Source organism: Choloepus didactylus, chromosome 12, assembly GCF_015220235.1.
Source record: "Choloepus didactylus isolate mChoDid1 chromosome 12, mChoDid1.pri, whole genome shotgun sequence".
Classification (NCBI taxonomy): domain Eukaryota; kingdom Metazoa; phylum Chordata; class Mammalia; order Pilosa; family Megalonychidae; genus Choloepus; species Choloepus didactylus.
Genome location: NC_051318.1, coordinates 19,962,891 through 19,982,323, shown reverse-complemented (window position 1 = coordinate 19,982,323; position 19,433 = coordinate 19,962,891). Strand labels below are relative to the sequence as shown.

At 37.7% G+C, this 19,433-nt stretch overlaps 1 protein-coding gene across 3 annotated transcripts in view; it reads right to left on the bottom strand.

Annotated features, from left to right (window-relative positions):
* The window catches only part of CENPJ (centromere protein J), a 99,986-nt gene that overhangs the window by 3,013 nt on the left and 77,540 nt on the right, over positions 1 to 19,433 (bottom strand). For 2 of the 3 annotated variants that reach the window (XM_037799681.1, XM_037799680.1), the window contains exons 10-16: positions 13,628 to 13,870; positions 9,494 to 9,578; positions 5,097 to 5,161; positions 4,729 to 4,842; positions 2,246 to 2,386; positions 2,083 to 2,167; positions 1,877 to 1,997 (exon numbers count right to left, since the gene is read on the bottom strand). In XM_037799681.1, the coding sequence (XP_037655609.1) occupies positions 1,877 to 1,997; positions 2,083 to 2,167; positions 2,246 to 2,386; positions 4,729 to 4,842; positions 5,097 to 5,161; positions 9,494 to 9,578; positions 13,628 to 13,870 (854 nt within the window). The remainder of the gene's footprint in view (positions 1 to 1,876; positions 1,998 to 2,082; positions 2,168 to 2,245; positions 2,387 to 4,728; positions 4,843 to 5,096; positions 5,162 to 9,493; positions 9,579 to 13,627; positions 13,871 to 19,433) is intronic. The other variant, XM_037799682.1, reaches the window with a different exon arrangement.

Below are 19,433 nucleotides of genomic sequence, written 5' to 3'. Positions count from 1 at the left end.
ATGCTCAGATTTTAAGATCTGTTTTGAAGGAATGATACTAAACAGAATATGAAAAAGAGTTTATGTACTAAGTTGATTGCTTGATGGGATAAGTATGTGCAGTTAGAATCACAAGAGTGGGGCTGAAGATTGAAAATAACCACTTCTGAACACAGAGGTACAAGTATTAGGATCGAGTGATTTTTTTTTTCTATTTTGATATTTCTCAAATGTTCTAGGAATGTAATGGCCTGTGCAACACACAAGTGTTAATTTCAACAGCCATTCTAAGAGCACAACCTTAAAAAGTGAGGTCCCTGGACCAGCAGTGCCAGTATCACTTGAGAACTTCTGAGAAATGCAAGTTATTAGGGTTAGGGTCCAGCAATTTGCCTTTGAATGACCCCTCCAGAGGATTCTCATGTACACTACTTCAAGTCAAAAAATGTCAGAATAATCCTTACATGAATTAATATCTGTGATTTGCTTGAGTATAGATGAAAAAGAAAGTGGCCATGAGTTAATAATTGTTGAAACTGGATATTTTATTATTTCCTCTACTCTTTATTATAGAAAATTTGAAACATAAGAGTTAAAAAAAACTTGAAAAGTTTCTTAAGTCACTCAAAGAACAGTGTACACATAAGTTTTTCTTCTAATTTTAGAACAAATCACTATTTGGTTGAGCACCAGATGAAAGTGCTCATACTAAGGGAATGTTAAGAGAAAAACACTTCATGAACAAAAAAAACATCATGACCAATGACATTTCCACATTATTTAATGTTTTTACCTTTGTGTTTTTTCTTGGCCAAGTTTATATCGTAGAATTCAGTTAAGTTAAATGCATCTATGACATTTTAGTTGTATTCAAGTTAATAAGTGCCTCATTGTCATACCCTAGGAAAGGAGGATGAAAACTGAAAATGGGCCATTGGATTTAGCAAACCATAACCATTTTAATTAAAATGGTGGGGATGAGAAGCTATTTATCAAGTCACTTGAAAAAGAAGTGTCCATTGTCAAGAAATGTAACACCAAGAAGGATAAAGAAAAAGACTGGAAGTACTTATCAGGCTAAGGCAGACAGACCCAGAAATTGAAAATGAAGACAAGAGAAAATGCTGCCATTGTTTGGTCATTCTCAAAAACTGACAGGGCAGCCTCATTTTGTCTGTCTTATTCACTGTTTCCAAATTTCACCAAACTTATTTCTAAACAAATTCTTGCCATTCCCCTTTCCTGGAATGCTCTACAGACTCCCTATGAGTCTCTAGGTTAAAGTCTATTAGGAGTTGCTTAGGTTAATTAAAAAGTTAACCAAGTAGGTTCCATCCACTCAAAGGCAGGGCTGAACTTACCTGGCAAACTGCCAAAAGGAAGATAGTTCTGATATATCAGCAAAACTTTTGAGTCAAGGTGGCAGGCAGTTTTTGTTTTTTTAATTTAATTTAAATTTTTTTATAACTAAAGAGCATTTATGTATTTCTTAATAAGACTTTATCTTGAGGACATATCTAAATTTTGTTACCACCCCCCACCCGATCTTGCAGAAAGGTTAGTACAGTGAATGTTATAAAGCAGATATAGCTTGCAGGTTTGGAATCAACATTAACTGGCAAAGAACAACTTCATCTAAATCATCATAAAAATGTTTAAAAGTAAAAAGAAAAGGGGGATGGGAGCAAGAATTTACATATATCAAACCAGTTCTAAACTCCAGAATGATGAGAACTTTCTCACCTGTCCTCTACGTGTCTTTCATTTCACATTTGTCATGAAATTTTGAATGACAAATGTATAATTGAATGTTTTAGATTTTTAAAAATCAATAGGTAATAAAAGCTGAATCATAAAAACTGGAAAATCTAGAAACAAATTTAACAAGGTATCATACCATTGTACTCTGACAATTGTACCATCTGGGAAAATGCTTTCTTCTTGTCCATCAGCAAATAAGTTTTTAATAGTCTGGTCAGGAAATGTGATTTCTTTTCTTCCATCTGGAAAATGTTTTTCTGTTTAAAAAAAGTTTACTATAAATACTATATTTTGTAAAGGAAGAGAAGAATTTAATAAGTAGAGGGTGGAGCAAGTTTTTACCTATTTGTCCACTTGAGAAATGTAAAACTTCTAGTCCTTCTGGATAAGTAGTGTGAGTGGTCTGGGCAGCTGCATAGTAGTAGATCTGTAAAGATAAAAAGTCAATATGCCTCTTCTTGAGAGATTTTTAAGCTATGTAGGAAGCATCCCTCTGGAAACATACCACTCTCTCATCTGGCATGACCTGCTTCACATCACCATTAAAGAAAGTGACGGTGATGGTCTTCCCATCTGCGCTCACTTCTTTCTGAGTTCCATTTGGAAACAATATAACATGGCACCCATTCTTAAAAACCTTTTCTACCTAAAGAAAACAAGATTAACATACGTAAGACTTCCTCCTGCGTCTATGTGACAAAAAATTCCTATTCTCTTCCTAATTGTGTACTTTGAAATTTTTCAGGAAAGAAAACAAAACATTCTCTTAAAAAGAGAATAATATAATAAACTCCCAATAATCACCTTCAGGTGTCAACACATTATCATTCTATGTCACCTATTTCCCCCACACACTCATTTTTTGCTGGATTGTTAAAACACAAATTGTAAACCTCATTTCACCTATAAATACTTCAATAGATATCCCTAATGGAAAGATTTCTAATATAAACAAAAGTATTATTAAGCAATCTCTTGATCATAAAACCATCCATATTATTTTCCCTAAATTCTCAAAAATGGCTTTTTACAATTGATTTATTTGAATCAGGCTCAACACAGGATCCATACACAACACCTGGTTGATATTTCTCTTAAATCTCAATCTTTAACAGTTCATTCTATCCACCCCACCCCTTTTTAATGCCAAGAGTTGAAAATGGATCATTGGACCAGTAGGATTTCTCACATCCCAGATATTGCTGACTGCTTTCCCATGGTGTCATTTAACATGTTCTGCTATTCCCTGTACACTTTAGTACTATGATCTAAAGGCTGGATTTAATCCATGGTGAATTACTTAACAAAAATACTTTATAGGTGCTGCTGTGTGCTGCTTATTACAACACATTAAGAGGTACAGTGTATGGTTGTCCTATTGTTAGAGGGTTTGGGGCACATCAGTTTGATATATCTATCATGAAGTCCCCATTAACCTTTCATCAAATTGTTTTAGTAATCATTGGATGGCTTGCCTAGTTCTTTATTTCATTGGGGGTTGCAAACTGGTGATTTTCTAATTCTCTCATTGTTTTCCCATTTGTTAGCTGGAATTCAAGGAGGAGTGGGGGAACTTTCCTCATCAATTATCTGTCACAGTAAGGTAGTTTGTACAAAAAAGGTTTAACTGCTTCCTTGTAACTAATGTCCTTCCCTCATTCCTCAAGGAAAGCAGTGAAATTTGGCTGTATAATTTCAATTAAAATGAATCAAACTGGATATTATAAAAAGTAAATTTTCCACAAAACTGAGGAAAAAACTCCCTTATCACCTCCCCTTTGACAAACCCTGTTTCTGGTCCTTTCCCTTTTCATTTCACTCTTCTACCTAGAACACTTAGCTAGGCAGATTTCCCATTCAAAAACATTCCTAGGCACAAGAATAAAAGTATGCAGTCAGAGATGGAAAGAAAGGGATCACACCCAGGATTACTATAAGAAAGGCTTCACGAAAGTTAAGGCTTAGAATGAATGAAGGCTTTTAAAATATGAAGATTAGCTGTAGAAAGGAATTAGGCCTCACCCAAAGAGATACCTATCTGATATCTTGCCTTTGTCCCTATTCCGGAGAGGTAAACTCTAAACCCTTGGAATTTCCTGAGTAACTAGAGTGTCTTTGCTATTTATGCTAATGAGGTGACTCATGATTGGCCCCTTGGGCCATGTGATAGCCTGAGGGGGCGGGGAGGCAGCTGGAGACTGAGTTCAACCAGGTGAGCAATTAGTTAATCACAGCTTCTTAATGAAGAAAAATTCTGGACACCAAAGCTTGGATGAGTCCCCTGGTTGGCAATACTCAGTGTGTATTGCCACACACTGATCCCAGAAGGGTGCCACAACCCTGAGAACAACAGAGCTTTGTGTTTGGAACCCTCACAGACTACCCTATGCATCTTTCCCTTTGGCTGATTTTTTGGGTCTTTTCCCTGTAATAAGCATAACTGTGAGTATAACAGCTGTCAGTGAATTCTGTGAGTGTTCTAGCAAACTATCAAACTTGAGAGTGGTTTGGGGAAATCCTAAACTTGTAGTTGGGGTCAGAAGTGAGGGCAGTCTTGTGTGGCCTCTTCCCCAACTCTGGAATTGGACCCTAACTCCTTGCATTGGGGGTCAGAAGTCCTGGGTTGACTTGGCAATTTGGAGGACTGTGCCCTTAACCTCACAGTTTGGCTAAATACAGGTAATTACAAAAGGCTTTCTAGCTAGGTTTGGAGCAACAAGAAAGAGTTTAAACAAAGGGATAGTATTCCTTCTTATACTGAACCTCTAAACTAGAAATGGCAACTACTTGCATGTTGGGCGCTGTGCATTTTTAGAGGACTCCAAAGGTTCAAGCCTAAGTCACAGCCCAAGGTACTGAAGAGCGTGAAGTTTGTAAGCCACCACCAACAGTCTTAAAGATCAATTATTTTAGAAGTTAAGTGTTTTGACTCTGTTTTAACCCATGCTTATTTTTTATAGCATTCATTATAAAAATATATATTTTAACCTTTCCATCAGGATGACTGAATTCTCCTTGAATGTCATCTTCTTTTTCTTTCTCTTTTATATATTCAGGATCTGGGAAGTTCATTGCTTCAAATGGCTCCCGGGGTGAGGTAGCCTATAAAGACAAGACCTCTCTTATCTGTCCTAAAGGACATTTAATAAAATTTCACGCAGCTAAAACTTATTTTCAAAAGCAGATTCTAACATTATAGGATTCTATGGCTAGTGTTTGGTGTTAACATACAGAACGTTCACAATGTTAAATAAAAAGCCTCCTTTATAAATGGTTTAGAAATCTAAGTAAGTTAAGTAATCAATTTCAAGCCTGAGTAATCTATCTTTGAATATATAAATGTATAAAAGATTTACTTGTCCCTTATCCGAACTGCCTAAATCACGAGGAGGTACCGGCTTGTGTCTTCGAGATGGATTACCTGTTAGAATATAATTGTCAGAGTTAGTTTTAATATTAATTCAAAAATTTTAGTTTACTAATATGGTCAAACATTTCCTTAGTTCAGTCCTTCTTTTGAGAACTGATTCCTTTACCTATTATCTAAGGAAGTCTTAGTATTTTTCTTTACTAATTCTAGGAGTTCTTCATTACATAGATGTAAATATTTATTCAGGTACTTGTCTAAGTCCTGGGGCGACCAAGAAAGACAAAGATAATATCTGTTCTCAGAGACTTCACAATCTAAAGAGGCTGGTGCTCAAATAACCTAATAGATGGATCCAAACTTATTTTGGAAACACTCACAAGGACTTGTTAGGAACTGAGTGTGGAAGTAAAGATAAACAAGGCATCCAAGAATACATAAAGGATTTGGCGTAACCAAATAAGTGGGATCTTAATTAAAACATAAATGCCCTAATGGCTATGGTCTAAACTTGATATGACCAACATGCCAACCATGCAATGTATTAACAATATGTACATTATCAAATTAAGCACACACATACAAAAACAACAAACAGGTGAATTTTTAAAAATATATATAAGTTGTAATATCTTCCTACAATATTCTGATGGGTCATACTGTCAACACTCCCAACTTTGGAGGCCACAATAAGGAGTTTCTTTTCTAAGTTCACGTTCAACCACTACAGGGTTTCAAGTAAGTGTCAGGATCTGACTTGGATGTTAAAAAGTAAATTGAACACTGCAGGAAGTGTGGGCTGAGACAATGACAAAGACAGGCAGAAATCCATTGAGGCTGCTGCTGTGCACATGAAATGGCCTGGGTGGAACCAAGGGAGACAGCGATGTTCAAATGATACCACATGAAATCACTCGTTCAGAGGTCGCAAACTGTCAAGTATCAGCAATTTCATATCGGTTCAATCTAATTAATGAATTCAGAAGACATCAGTGTCAGAAGGATTAATTTAAGGGTTTGAAAGGCATCAGGGTAAGGAGAAGAGGAAAAGAATTGAGTACACATCCAAGCAATCAGTAGACAAGGTTTTGGGGATAAATCAAGTGCTCTGTTTTTGGTATAATATAGAAGAACAAATTCCTCTAAACTACTACAATTTGAGCTCTGTTACTTACATCATTTCTGAAGCTTACAACTCCCCTCTAAAGAAAAGTCTAATATCCCCATTTTTTAAATGTGGAAACCAAGACAGAGAGGTTAAATAACTTGCCAAAGTTGTTGGCTAATAAAGGGTAGAACTAGTATTCAAACACAGTATACACTCAAGCTTAATTCTTGTTCAGGCTAATAGTAACCTGAACCCTCTAAGCATATACCAACTGGGCAGAATAAGAAGAGATAAACAGGGTCATGGAACTCAATTCTGACTACTAGTGCTTCCATGTTTTTTCAATATATCTCCTCATTGAGTATTTTATCTATATACATACCTTATAAAATTATATATATATATATAAAACATAAAAGCTGGGAAAGAATAAACTAATAAATGGTGCTAGAATAGATGAATATATATTTTAAAAATACAGTGGATCCTAACTTCAAATTATATATATATATTTTAAAAAATCAATTCCTAACAGTTCAAAAACAAGACTAAAATTTTTAGGAGATAATATATGAGGACACCTTTATGACCTTGGGATAGGGAAGGATTAGGACAAGAAGTACTACCCATAAAGGAAAAAACTAAAATTTAACTATATTATAATAAGAATTTTAGTGCATCAAAAGATACTTACCTTTCAAGATAAGTCCATAGAATGGGAGAAGATAATTTGCAATATATGTAACTCTTAAAGGCCTATTTCAGGAGGAGGGTAGTGAGACACCCTCTCACAAATCAATAAAGAAAAAGACAACCCCACAGAATAATGGCAGAAGACCTGAATAGGTGTGTATAGGCTTTTCTCAAAAGAGAAAGTCTAAATAACTAATAAACATAGGTAAAGGCATTTGACGTATTTAATAAATACAAATCAAAACTACAAGATACCATTACACCCCTACCAGACTGACAACTCAAATCTAACAATACCAAGTATCGGCAAGGTGTAGAGTAAAGCAAAAACTTACACAGCTGGTGAGAGAGTAAGATCATTCTGGAAAGTATTTTAACAAAATCTATTAGTGTTAAAGATACTCATACCAATTACTCATATACTCCTAGGTATATGCCCTAGATAAATGAATGTGTATACATCAGAAGTGTACAAGATTGTTCACAGTATCATTGTTTAACATCCCAACTAAGAAAAAAAATTCAAATATCTATTAACAGAAGAGTAAACTGTAATATATTCATAAATGGAATACTATTGCAGTGAAAATTGCTGAGCTAGAACAGCACTCATCAACATAACTGAATCTCAAAAACTGTGTGTAGTGAAAGAAGACAAAAGAATACATACAGTAAGTTCAAAAACAAGTAAACCTAGTACTTTGTTAGGGATGCATCTATAAGAGTTTAAAACACAAAGAAAAGCAATATACATATGATCATGGGGTAATTCTAGGGTGCTGGTAATCTATTTCTTTAAGTGGTTGTTACCTGTGCCGGTTTGAATGTATTGTATCCCCCAGAAAAAGCCATGTTCTTTGATGTAATCTTGTGGGGGCAGACATAGCAGTGGGGATTAAGTTGGAACGTTTGGATTAGGTTGTTTCCATGGAAATGTGCCTCACCCAACTGTGGGTGATAACTCTGGATAATTTCCATGGAGGTGTGGCCCTGCCCATTTATCATGGGCCTTGATTAGTTTACTGGAGCACCATATAAACTCAGACAGAAGGAACAGGCTTGCTACAGCCAAGAGGGACACTTTGAAGAATGCACAGGAGCTGAGAGAGGAGGTGCAGGTGAGAGACAGTTTGAAGATGGCCGCTGAAAGCAGACTTTTGCTCTGGAGAAGCTAAGAGAGGACAAACGCCCCAAGAGCAACTGGGAGTGACATTTTTGAGGAACTGCGGCCTAGAGAGGAACGTCCTGGAAGAAAGCCACTTTGAACCCAGAACTTTGGAGCAGACACCAACCACATGCCTTCCCAGCTAACAGAGGTTTTCTGGACACCACTGGCCATCCTCCAGTGAAGGTACCTGATTGCTGATGTGTTACCCTGGACACTTTGTGGCCCTAAGACTGTAACTGTAACCAAATAAACCCCTTTTATAAAAGCCAATGCATCTCTGGTGTTTTGCATTCTGGCAGCATTAGCAAACTAGAACATTACCCAAGTATTTGTTTTATAATTTTTGTCAAATTGCATGTTATATCAATCCTTTACTAAACTTATTTCATGAAAATAATTTTTTTAAAACTCCAGGTAGATGTGAAAACAAAAGTTCATAAAAGAAACAGTATATTTATGACCTGAGGATTAGGAAGGATATCGTAAAGTCATGAAAAGCAAAAACCATAAAGGAAAAAATTAATAAATTCAATATTAAAATGAAAAACATGTACATAAAAAACACAAACTGAAAATCTAAACCTAGTTTGAGAGAAAATATTGGCAGTGCTAGTAATTGACAAAGGATCGCTATCCAGAATAGATAATTAACTTCAATAAGAAGAAATTTGCACACATACTCCAAAATTTTAAATGGGCAAAGGATATGAATAGGCAATTCACAAAAGAGGAAACCCAAACAGACACTAATATACAAAAAGATCCTGACACAACCTTAACAATAATCAAGGAAATATATACTGAAACTACACAGATCCACCACTGCACATCCATTTGACTAACCAAAATTTTAAAAACTGACCACACCAAGTATATGCACATACAAAGAGCATATTCTGCTGATTATAAGAGTGGTGCAACCACTATACAGAGCAAAGGCAAAAACCTCCTAAAGTTGCACAAACCAGCATCCTACTATAGGTATGTATCCTAGAACATGATCAAAGACATGTTCTAAAGCCCTATTTATCATGAAAAATTGGGAAAAACCCAAATGCCCACAGGAAAACTAAACGGTGACATACAATGGAATCTATATAGCTATTAAAATGAATAAATTAGCATTTAACTGTGTTTAATGGGAAAGTCTTACAATATTGAGAGAAAAAAAGCAAACTGCAAACTGCAAAAGGATGAAATATAGTATGAAACAAGACTGATTTATGGACACAATGTAGTAAAAGACTAAAAAATAAGCATGGAATGCTACAGGGTAGAAATTAACTGGGAGGAGAGGGTATATAATAAACAGGGAGCTTCAATTATATTTACAGGGTTTTATTTTTTGAGTTGGGTGTAAATTTTCTCTTCATATTTCTCAAATATTTCATCAAAAAAATCATGAACAACCTCTTACCTTGTGTGGGCAAATAATTTTTCTTGTATTTTTCTACCTGGGTTCCTGAAGAAATCTGACTCTTTTGAAATCGAAATGATGGGTTCTGCAGTAGGAGAGATAATTTTGAATATAAAGTAAGTGTTAGTTTACATATTAGAACATGAATGAAATTTAAAAGAACTCAGCTAATGATGAGAACATTTTAATTTTGTTGTGTTGTTTTCATTTATCGCTGTTAAATACTTACCAAAAGGTCTAATCCTATTATAGGCCAAAGTGAATAAGCTATTTTCTAGGAATGAACTTTGTATATATATGTGTGTGTGTATATATATATATATATATATATATGTACACACACACACACACACACACACACACACACACACACACACTCCTTTTGAAGAATATTCATTCTTCAAGTTAGGACATAACAGGCAACATAAAATTACTGAGAACAGGCTAGCCAAAGTACAGGCCCAGGTCTTCAGTTGACCAGGCCTCAGTTGAATGCGTGGATAAACATCAGCCAAACCCCTTTATCTGCAACCTCTTCCGCAAACATTTCCTTCACATTCTTATTCTAACAGAGTCTAACCGGACTCTAGCTCTCCCCTGAGAATACAGCTTACCACTGTATCCCTCTCAAGTGATGCAAGTTTTCTCTCCCACAGAGCTCACACCATTATAAAGGTAAAATAGATGTCCTCCTTGTTCTCCATCACTTCTTCCAACCAAATTTCTTTCCCTTCACACTATATCTCCCCCTGCCCCAGCTTTGCAATACTCGCCCATCATTTACCCTTCCTTCTGCCATCACCCCCACCCCCTCATTTCTTGCAGATGTTTACATCCTGGCTTGCTCTTCATTCTCTCCCTACTCATTATTTCTACCACTAGACGATATTTCTCAGTTTCTTGAGCTACCTTCCCTCTAATGATTTGTACTCTATCCCACCTCAACTCTACACCCAGTGGGTATACCCTAGACCTTGTCATCATCAGTAACTGCAATGCCACAAAAATACAAACTTCAAAGCATTCCATACTAGTCTATTCCCTCCAAAGAGTCAACGCCATTTAATAAGACACTGATTTATAGATGAGATGTCATGGTTTCTGCAATTATCTTTAAATGGTTTAGCGAAAAGCATACCCAAGTGTGGCAAAATGTTAATGATAGGGTTCAAATTAGGGTGGTGGCTTGGCTGAGCAAAGAGCAAATTCCCAAAAACTATCAGGCCTCCAGGAAAAAGACATCTCTGGAAGAACAGCAATAAACAGCACCTGGAGGCCAAATGAACCCCACCTGAGTGAATCATCGTCGAAGAATCCACCAGGCATCACACTGGAGAGAAGGGAGGGTAGGAGAAAGAGCCCCAAACAAGGAAGGTGGGGTGGGACGATTAAGTAAAGCTAATCTATGAAAGCAAATGGCCCCACACTGCGAGGACCTCTCGCCTTTCTCACCTCTGTGTTAGCGGGAGTGCCTGCATGTTCCTCTCACATGCGTACCTAATAAATTTTCTGCCTGCTTATTCTATGCTGTGCTGCGTCCTTGAGATCTTTCTCACGGCATGGCCAAGAACTTAAAAGCCAAAATCTGCAACATTAACAGTGGTTGAATTGAAGTGGTGGGTATGCAGGTGTCCACTGTACCAGTTTTTCAACTTTTCACTGTTTTTCAGAAGCTTTCAGAATAAAATGTTGGGGGGAAGGGGAGAATCCCACTTTCTGCCTACCATATCCTATCTTTCTATCCCATCCTCTAATACCATAACTCCAAAAACACTTTACAGCCTCAGGGTCCTAAAGTTCATCCATCCAGATAGGTTTCCTGTGTCCCTCAAACCCTTGAATCCTTATGCCCTTCTGAGGCAGTTTAAATTCATGGTTCACTGCAGTACTCTTGTATGTTGTCAATTTCCATGCCCCCCTCTCACTCTGGTATTCACTCCTAAAGTGGATTATCACATCTCTGCTAAAATATAACTCTGCCACTTCTGGGCCTACACCCAAAAGCTGAACAAGAAAAAAACAATGCAAGCAATTCTCACTTTAAATTTATGATCTCTAATCTCAGGTAGGCTCCTAGTGCAGGCAAAAATAAGACTCCATTTCCCTGGACTATCTGCTTTTTCACTCTCTTAGACAACTATTTCACACCTTCTCCCATCTCCTCAAACTCCTACCAACTCCCTGTCCGTCCGTCATTTCAGCTGATTACTGCTAGGTCCGAGGGCACTGAGAAAGTTAAAGCAATTCCCAAAACTGCTTTAACTTCCCAAGAGCTTCCACGGCACCTGAATCTAGGCGTATATGCTCTAACTTCTATTACTTGGGATTAAGTGTCCATGCTCCTCACTAAAGCCAACCCCTTCATTTATTCACTAGATCCAAGCCCCCTATTCAAGGGTGTTGCTTCAACAATTCTCCCCTCTTTCTCCTGCATCAGTATTTTCCTCTCTACTGAATCAATCTTATCAATACACAAACACCTGTTAATTTTCCTATCTTAAAAATAAAATATGTCCCTTTTCAGCCACTCCCCCATTTACTACAAAATTACTCCAACCAGCTGTTATGCTCCTCCTTATTTCTCCTCCTTTTCTCTCAAGCCCATTCCCATCAAGCTTTCATCTTCGGCACTCCAAAGAAATGGATCTTATCAAGGTCCTAAAGGATGCCTGCTTGGTAAAACTGATGGCCAGTTTTCAGTCCTAATCTTATTTAGCAGCACTTGATACTGCTGATACTCTCACCTCCTTGAAATTCTTTCTTTACTCGGTTTTTAGGACTCCACTCTTGCCTAATTTTCTTCCCATCTCTCTGGCTGCTCCTGCTGCACTCCCTTTGCTGGTTCTTCCTCGCCTCCCCATCTTCTAGTTGGCTCATCACTTACCTCTTCACCATCCACACTCACCATCTTGGTGATCTCTCCCAGGCCACGGTTTACCCATATTCTTATGACCCCCTCATGTTTATCTCCATGCTGAACTGCTCCTGAGATTTGCGTAACTGCCTGGCTAACATCTCTATACTTGATGTCTGCTAGGCATTTCAAACTTTCCTCATTCAAACCTTAGCTCCTAATATCCACACCTCCTAAAAACATGCTCTCTTCTTATAGTCTCTCATTGTAATACATGGAAATTCCATTAGGCCAAAAATGAAACTGAACTTGGAGCCCTCCTGGATTCCTTTCTTCTTGACATCCCCCCATATCCAATTCATCAATACATCTTCCCCACTTTTCAACACCTCCACTGCTGCTACTGTTTCTGGTCTGAATTTTTGCAGTAGTCCCCTAATTGGCGTTCTTGGTTCTTTCCATATCCCCCTTAAGTCTATTCCAAGTTGACAGCAGATATAGAGTGAACTTACTAAAATAAAGGAGTAGGCTGCTCCTTCTTCACAGCTCTCCAATGGCTCCCCATCTTACTCAGAGTGCTTACAGTCATCTATTAAGGCCCAACATGATCTGCACCCTTCCACTCTCCATTACATCTCTGATCTCATCTCTACAGTCTTCCCTACTCAATCTACTCCAGCTAGATCAGCCTCCTTGCTATTCCTCAGACCCACCAGGTGATCACTGCCTCCCAGCCTTCACACCTGGTATTCCCTCTTCACACAGATATCAACACAGCTTACTGGCTCACCTTCTTCCAGCCATTATTCAAATGCCACCTCAGCAAAGGCCTCCCTGGCCATTCTCTCTAACACTGCAACACCCCTCACCCCAACAGTTACCCCCTATCTTGCATTTTCTCCTTAGCTTGTGTCACTATCTCACACACCAAATATTTTACCTGTTTTATTTATTGTCCTACTCCACCATTAGATTATCAATTCCATGACAACAAGGGATTTTGTCTGTTTTCTTCACAGCTGTATCTCCAGTGCCTAAAACAGTACCCAACACATACTAAGTTGTTTCTATAGATAAATGACTTTTTTTGATTCAAAAGGATCATATGCATGTGGCTCTCCGCAAAAACTTCACAAAATCTGTTTTGAGATTATGTGCCTACTGTATATCTCCTTTATAAGAATTATAAAAACAAATTTTAAAACTACCTGGTATAGCAGTGCTCAAATATTTTAACATCTGCCCTGACCTGACAAAACCCACTGGCTCCCCAAACTTACCATGGATTCATCTTTTTTCACAATAGTTATGCACTGATCAGCCCTTATGCTGCCCTCAATAGCTTCTGCTTTCTTCCAGGCATCTAATCGAAATCTTTCCATCACTTTTATTTCTTCCCGGAGGTCTGTGTTCTCTTTAACTAACATTTCTATCTGGCTTCTAAGACGGCCATGTGTGCTTAACCATTTTGCTTCCTTTCTTTTCAAATCTTCCTGTAATTCTGCTATTTGCTCTTTTAAAGCCTCAAAAAAAAAAAAAAAATTATTAATTAAAACAATGCGGTATAAGACTAGAGATGTATCAGTGAAACAAAAGAGCTAGCCCCACTGCCCCAATACTATCATAACAATTTTACATGTGATGAAGGAAACATCATAGACAAGAGAAAAGGTTTAGTCAACAAATGACATTTCAGTAACACTGAATATTTCTGGAGGGAGCAGAGGACCAACTTAGAGCCTCACGTACTATCATACAATAAAATTAATTCCACAAATCAGGAGAAAGATAAGGCAGACACCACTTCAGAGTTCATGAACGTAATACTACCATGAGGTAATAAAGGTCTAAACTAAGATATTAACTGAAAGAGAAAGAGATAAAGTGAGGGACCTGTGATGAAGAAAAATTAACAGGAATTCATGACTGACTAAAGGAAGAGCTAGGAAAGGGGAAGAATGAAAAGATGCCTAAATCAAAACTAGTTGCCCTCTATTTGGAATTCCTGAGAAAATGAGTTGGTTCAGATGGACTAAATGACCACAAGTGAACAAACCACTGGAAAAAATGTCTGGAAGCAATCTACAACTGTACAAATAGAAATCAAGATTGATGCCAGACTAAGGAGAGACTAGTCACCTACTTAGGAGAAGCCAGTGAATTATGGGGAGTGATAGAGCTGAGGAAGGGAACGTAGATAGAGCAAGGACGTATTCTCCTCTACCTCAAAGCCACTCTGATAGCAGACTAACAGCAGCGAGAGGCCTATCCCACCTTATTAATACCGACATATAAAACTTGACATCCCTTCTCATTTACGCCCCCCCACAGCCAGCAAAATAGGTAATTGTGACCAGGTTGTGTGCAGGTGGCAGAAAAGAAAGTCAGGCTCATAGGGCTCTTTCAGAGACAACTGAATTTTTAATTTTTGTATTTTTAATTAATTTAAATTAAAATAGCCACACATGGCTTAGTGATTACACTACTAGACAGCACACTCAGAAAATGCATTATTTCAGAGAAGGGCATCAGGTTGCAAAAAAGTGAAACTTATGTGTGATTTACATAAAGTACAAGTATAAAAAGAAGGTTCAGTCTGCCCTCTATGAATCATCTTAGAAGAAGCAATCAGGTCCTGAGCCATGAAAAAAAATAAAAATAAAAAAGGAAACAATTCTAATCTTACTTGGATGGTGTGAGAAGCTTTTTTAAGCTTTTGTGTCTGGAAAGATTATTTTTGAATAGGCTATGGTTTTTAATTTAGTGAAAAAATTTTTGATACCTTTGGGAACTGAATCGTGTCCCCCACAAAAGACTTGTTCCGGTCCCAACCCCTGGTCCTATGGGTTGTGGAACCCCTGTAAATAGGATCTCTTGAAGGTGCTACTTTAGTTAAGGAGTGGTGCTACTGAATCAAGCTGGGCTTTAATCCAGATTAATTACTGGAGTCTTTTACAAGCAGACTGAAATTCATACAGAGAAAAAAGCCATGAGAACAGCCAGAAGCTGGAAGTCAACAGAACCCAGAAAAGAAAGGAGAAGGTGACACCATGGGAAACAGAAAAATCAAGGAACTCCAAAGATTGCTGGCCAGCCAAAAGATACCAACCCCAGGAGGCAGTGAGCCTTCTAGCCTCTGAAACCAAGAGCCAATAAATCCCTATTGTTTAAGCCTACCCATTCATTGTATGATATTTGTTTTAGCAGCCAGGAAACTAAAACAATAGCTGAATTTAGCTATACTTTATTGTTCAAAGTATTTGATGCTCACCAAAAAAGTCATGCAATCAAAGGACTTTGTTAGAAAATTAAAAAGGCAACCTGTGCAATGGGAGACAATATTTGGAAACCACAGATCAGATAAATAGATCCTACAGTTCAACAACAAAAAGACAAACAAGCAAATTTAAAATTGGGCAAAAGACTTTTCTGAAGAGGAGATACAAATGGCTCAAAAACATATGAAAAGATGCTCAACTTCACTGGCTATTAGAGAAATGCAAATCAAAACCACAATGAGATGTCATCTCATATGTACTAGAATGGCCATTATCCAAAAAAAAGACAAAAAAACTAAATTACAAGTGCTGGAGAGGATATGGAGAAAGAGGCACACTTATTCACTGTTGATGAGAATACAGAATGCTGCAGCCATTCTGGAAGGCAGTGTGGCAGTTCTTTAGGAAGCTAAGTATAGAATTGCCATACACTCCAGCAATTCCATTACTAGGTATATATTTAGAGGAACTGAAGGTAGGGACACGAAAGGACATTTGCACACCAATGTTTATAGCGGCATTATTCATGATTGCCAAGAGATGGAAACAGCCCAAATGTCCATCAACAAACAAGTGGATAAACAAACTGGTGTGTGTGTGTGTGTGTGTGTGTGTGTGTGTATGATGGAATATTAGGCAGCTGTAAAATAGAATAGTCATAAAGCCACATGGATGAAACTTGAGGACATTATGCTGAGCAAAATTAGCCAGAAACAAAAGGACAAATACTGTATGGTCTCACTAATATGAACTATCATTAATGAGCAAACTCTGAGAGTTAAAGCTGAGAACACAGGTAGGTTATGAGGAGATAGAAAGAGAGTAGAGATTGGGCATTTGATGCTGAAGGAATACAGAATGTTCAACAGGAATGATTGTAAAAATACAGAAATGGATAGCAAAATACTATCTGATGGTAGCACAATATTGTAAGTACACTGAACAAAGCTGAGGGTGAGTATGGTTGGAAGAGGAAACCTAGGAGCATGTATGACACCAGAAGGATAGGTAGAAGATAAAGACTGGGACTCTATAACTTAGCGAAACTTAAGAGTGGTCAATAATGGTGATTAAATGTTTTTACATAAAGGAGAACAAATGAATGTCAACATTGCAAGGTGTTGAAAATGGAATGGTATATGGAAAAATACAATTAATGCAAACTAGAGTCTGTAGTTAACAGTAATATTGTAATATGCTTCTGTGCCGGTTTGAATGTATTGTGTCCCCCAAATGCCATTATCTTTGTGGTCTTGTGTGGGGCAGATGCTTGGGTGCTGGTTGGATTTGCTTGGAGTGTGCCCCACCCAGCTGTCGGTGATAATTTTGATGAGATGTTCCCATGGAGGCATGGCCCCACCCATTCGGGGTGGGCCTTGATCGATGGAGCTATATAAATGAGCTGACTCAAAGAGAGGAACTGAGTGCAGCTGGGAGTGATGTTTTGAAGAGGAGCAAGCTTGCTAGAGAGGAACATCCTGGGAGAAAGCCGTTTTGAGGCCGGAGCTTTGGAGCAGATGCCAGCTGCCTTCCTAGCTAGCAGAGGTTTTCCGGACACCATTGGCCGTCCTCCGGTGAAGGTACCCGATTGCTGAGGTGTTACCTTGGATGCTTTGTGGCCTTAAGACTGTAACTGTGTAGTGAAATAAACCCCCGTTTTATAAAAGCCTGTCCATCTCTGGTGTTTTGCATTCTGCAGCATTAGCAAACTAAGACACTTCCATGAAATGTAGCAAAGGCAATATACAAAAGCTAAATGTCAAAAATGGGGATACAGGGAGGGGTACAGGATTCTTGGTGTTATGTTTGTTCTTTCTCCTTTTTATTTTATTTTATTTCACTTTTTATTATTTTTTATTCTTTTTTATTCCCCTCTTCTTTCCTTGCAGAAGAAATGGTAATGTCCCCATATAGAATGTGGTGGTGAATGCATAACTATGTGATTATACTAGGAACCACTGATTGTTTACTTAGAATGCATTGCATGGTGTGAAAGTAAAACTGTTAAAAAAATAAACAGTAAGATAAAAGTGCTGGAGAAAATGTGGAGAGAAGGATGTACCTATTTAGTGTTGATAGGGAAGTAGAATGGTGCAGGCCATCTGGAGGGCAGTGTGGTGGTTCCACAGGAGGCTAAGTATAGGGTTGCCACATGATCCTGCAAATCTATTACTAGGTATTATATATTTGGAGGAACTTGGTATATACTTGAAGGCTTATTGTAAAGGTTCCTAGATTGTAAGCTCTTACAGCATTCACATCTATTCCTGACTTTTACAGTTACTTCTAAATTGTGAGATGCTGAGCTCTTTGTGTATAACCTGGTCATTCCCTGGAACTTCAGGTATCTGTGTGACACCTGAGACTCAGAGCTGGAGTTCTGAAGCTATGAAAGTCAACATAACTCCATACAGCAACTGTTTAAAAAGCTGAAAAAGAGTTCAGACATCAATTAGAGATATGATTGAAGCTTATCTGGTTAGGACTAAGGCAGATCAGACAAAAGGATAAAGGACAATACTGACTATGTTTTAAAACTTCAACTTCTGTGTGAGACCAAAGGAACAGATGTTTATTGGTGCAAAATATTTATTTTCTGTAGTACATCATCTAATTTAACTTGTACGGTCAGTTTATCTGAAAACCATAATTATATCAAACCTTGAATAGGGAATGAGATCTTGTTGGTTTGTACAGGTTAGTGTGATATCTCAATACATCCCAGAGTAATTTGGGCAGAGAATAAAAAGTATTTGCAAAGTCTCCTTGACGGACTGGGGAAAAATGTGGAAGTACTAAACTGCCTTACTTGGGGAATCCCTGATATTCTCGCAAGCATTGGGAACTACCAATTTAATAGGCCAAGCCCTCAATCTTGCGGCTTGACCTTATGAAATGTATTCCTGCAAAGGAGAAGCTAAGCCTACTTATAACTGTGCCTAAGAGTCACCCCCAGAGAACAGCTTTTGTTGCTCAGATGTGGCCTCTCTCTCTAAGCCAACTCTGCAGGTAACTCACTGCCCTTCCCTCCATGTGGGACACAACTCCCAGGGGTTTAAGTCTCCTTGGCAACGTGGGACATGACTCCCGGGGATGAGCCTCGCCCTGGCATCGTGGGATAGATAAAGCCTTCTTGGACCAAAAGGGGGAAGAGAAATGAAACAAAATAAAGTTTCAGTGGGTGAGAGATTTCAAATGAATTGAGAGGGAATTCTGGAGGTTATTCTTATGTATTATATAGACGTCCCTTTTTAGTTTTTAGTATATGAAAATAGCTGGAAGGAAATACTTGAAACTGTTGAACTGAAAATCAGTACCCTTGATTCTGGAAGATGATTGTGTAACTATATAGGTTTTACAGTGTGACTGTGTAATTGTGAAAACCTTATCACTGACACTCCCTTTTTGCAGCACACGGACAGATGAGTAAGAAAATAAGGACAAAAAAATATATAAATAATAGGGGGGATAAGGAGTATGGGATGTTTTTGGGTGTTCTTTTATATTTTTATTTTTATTCTTCCTTTAATTTTTTTTTTTTTTTTTTTTTTTTTGTTTGGTGTAATGACAATGTTCAAAAATTGTTTGTGGTGCTGAATGCACAACTATATGATGATACTGAACACTACACTCTGGATGATTATCTGGTATGTCAATATATCTCACTAAAATTGCATTTTTAAAAAGCCATGCAAAATTTCTAACTGTAATTCATCCTGTTTAAAAGAACTTCAATTAACTTTAATATTCAATTTTTAATCTTTTTGCCTGTCAGATAGGCATAGAACAAAAGTGTCTGATAACCCTG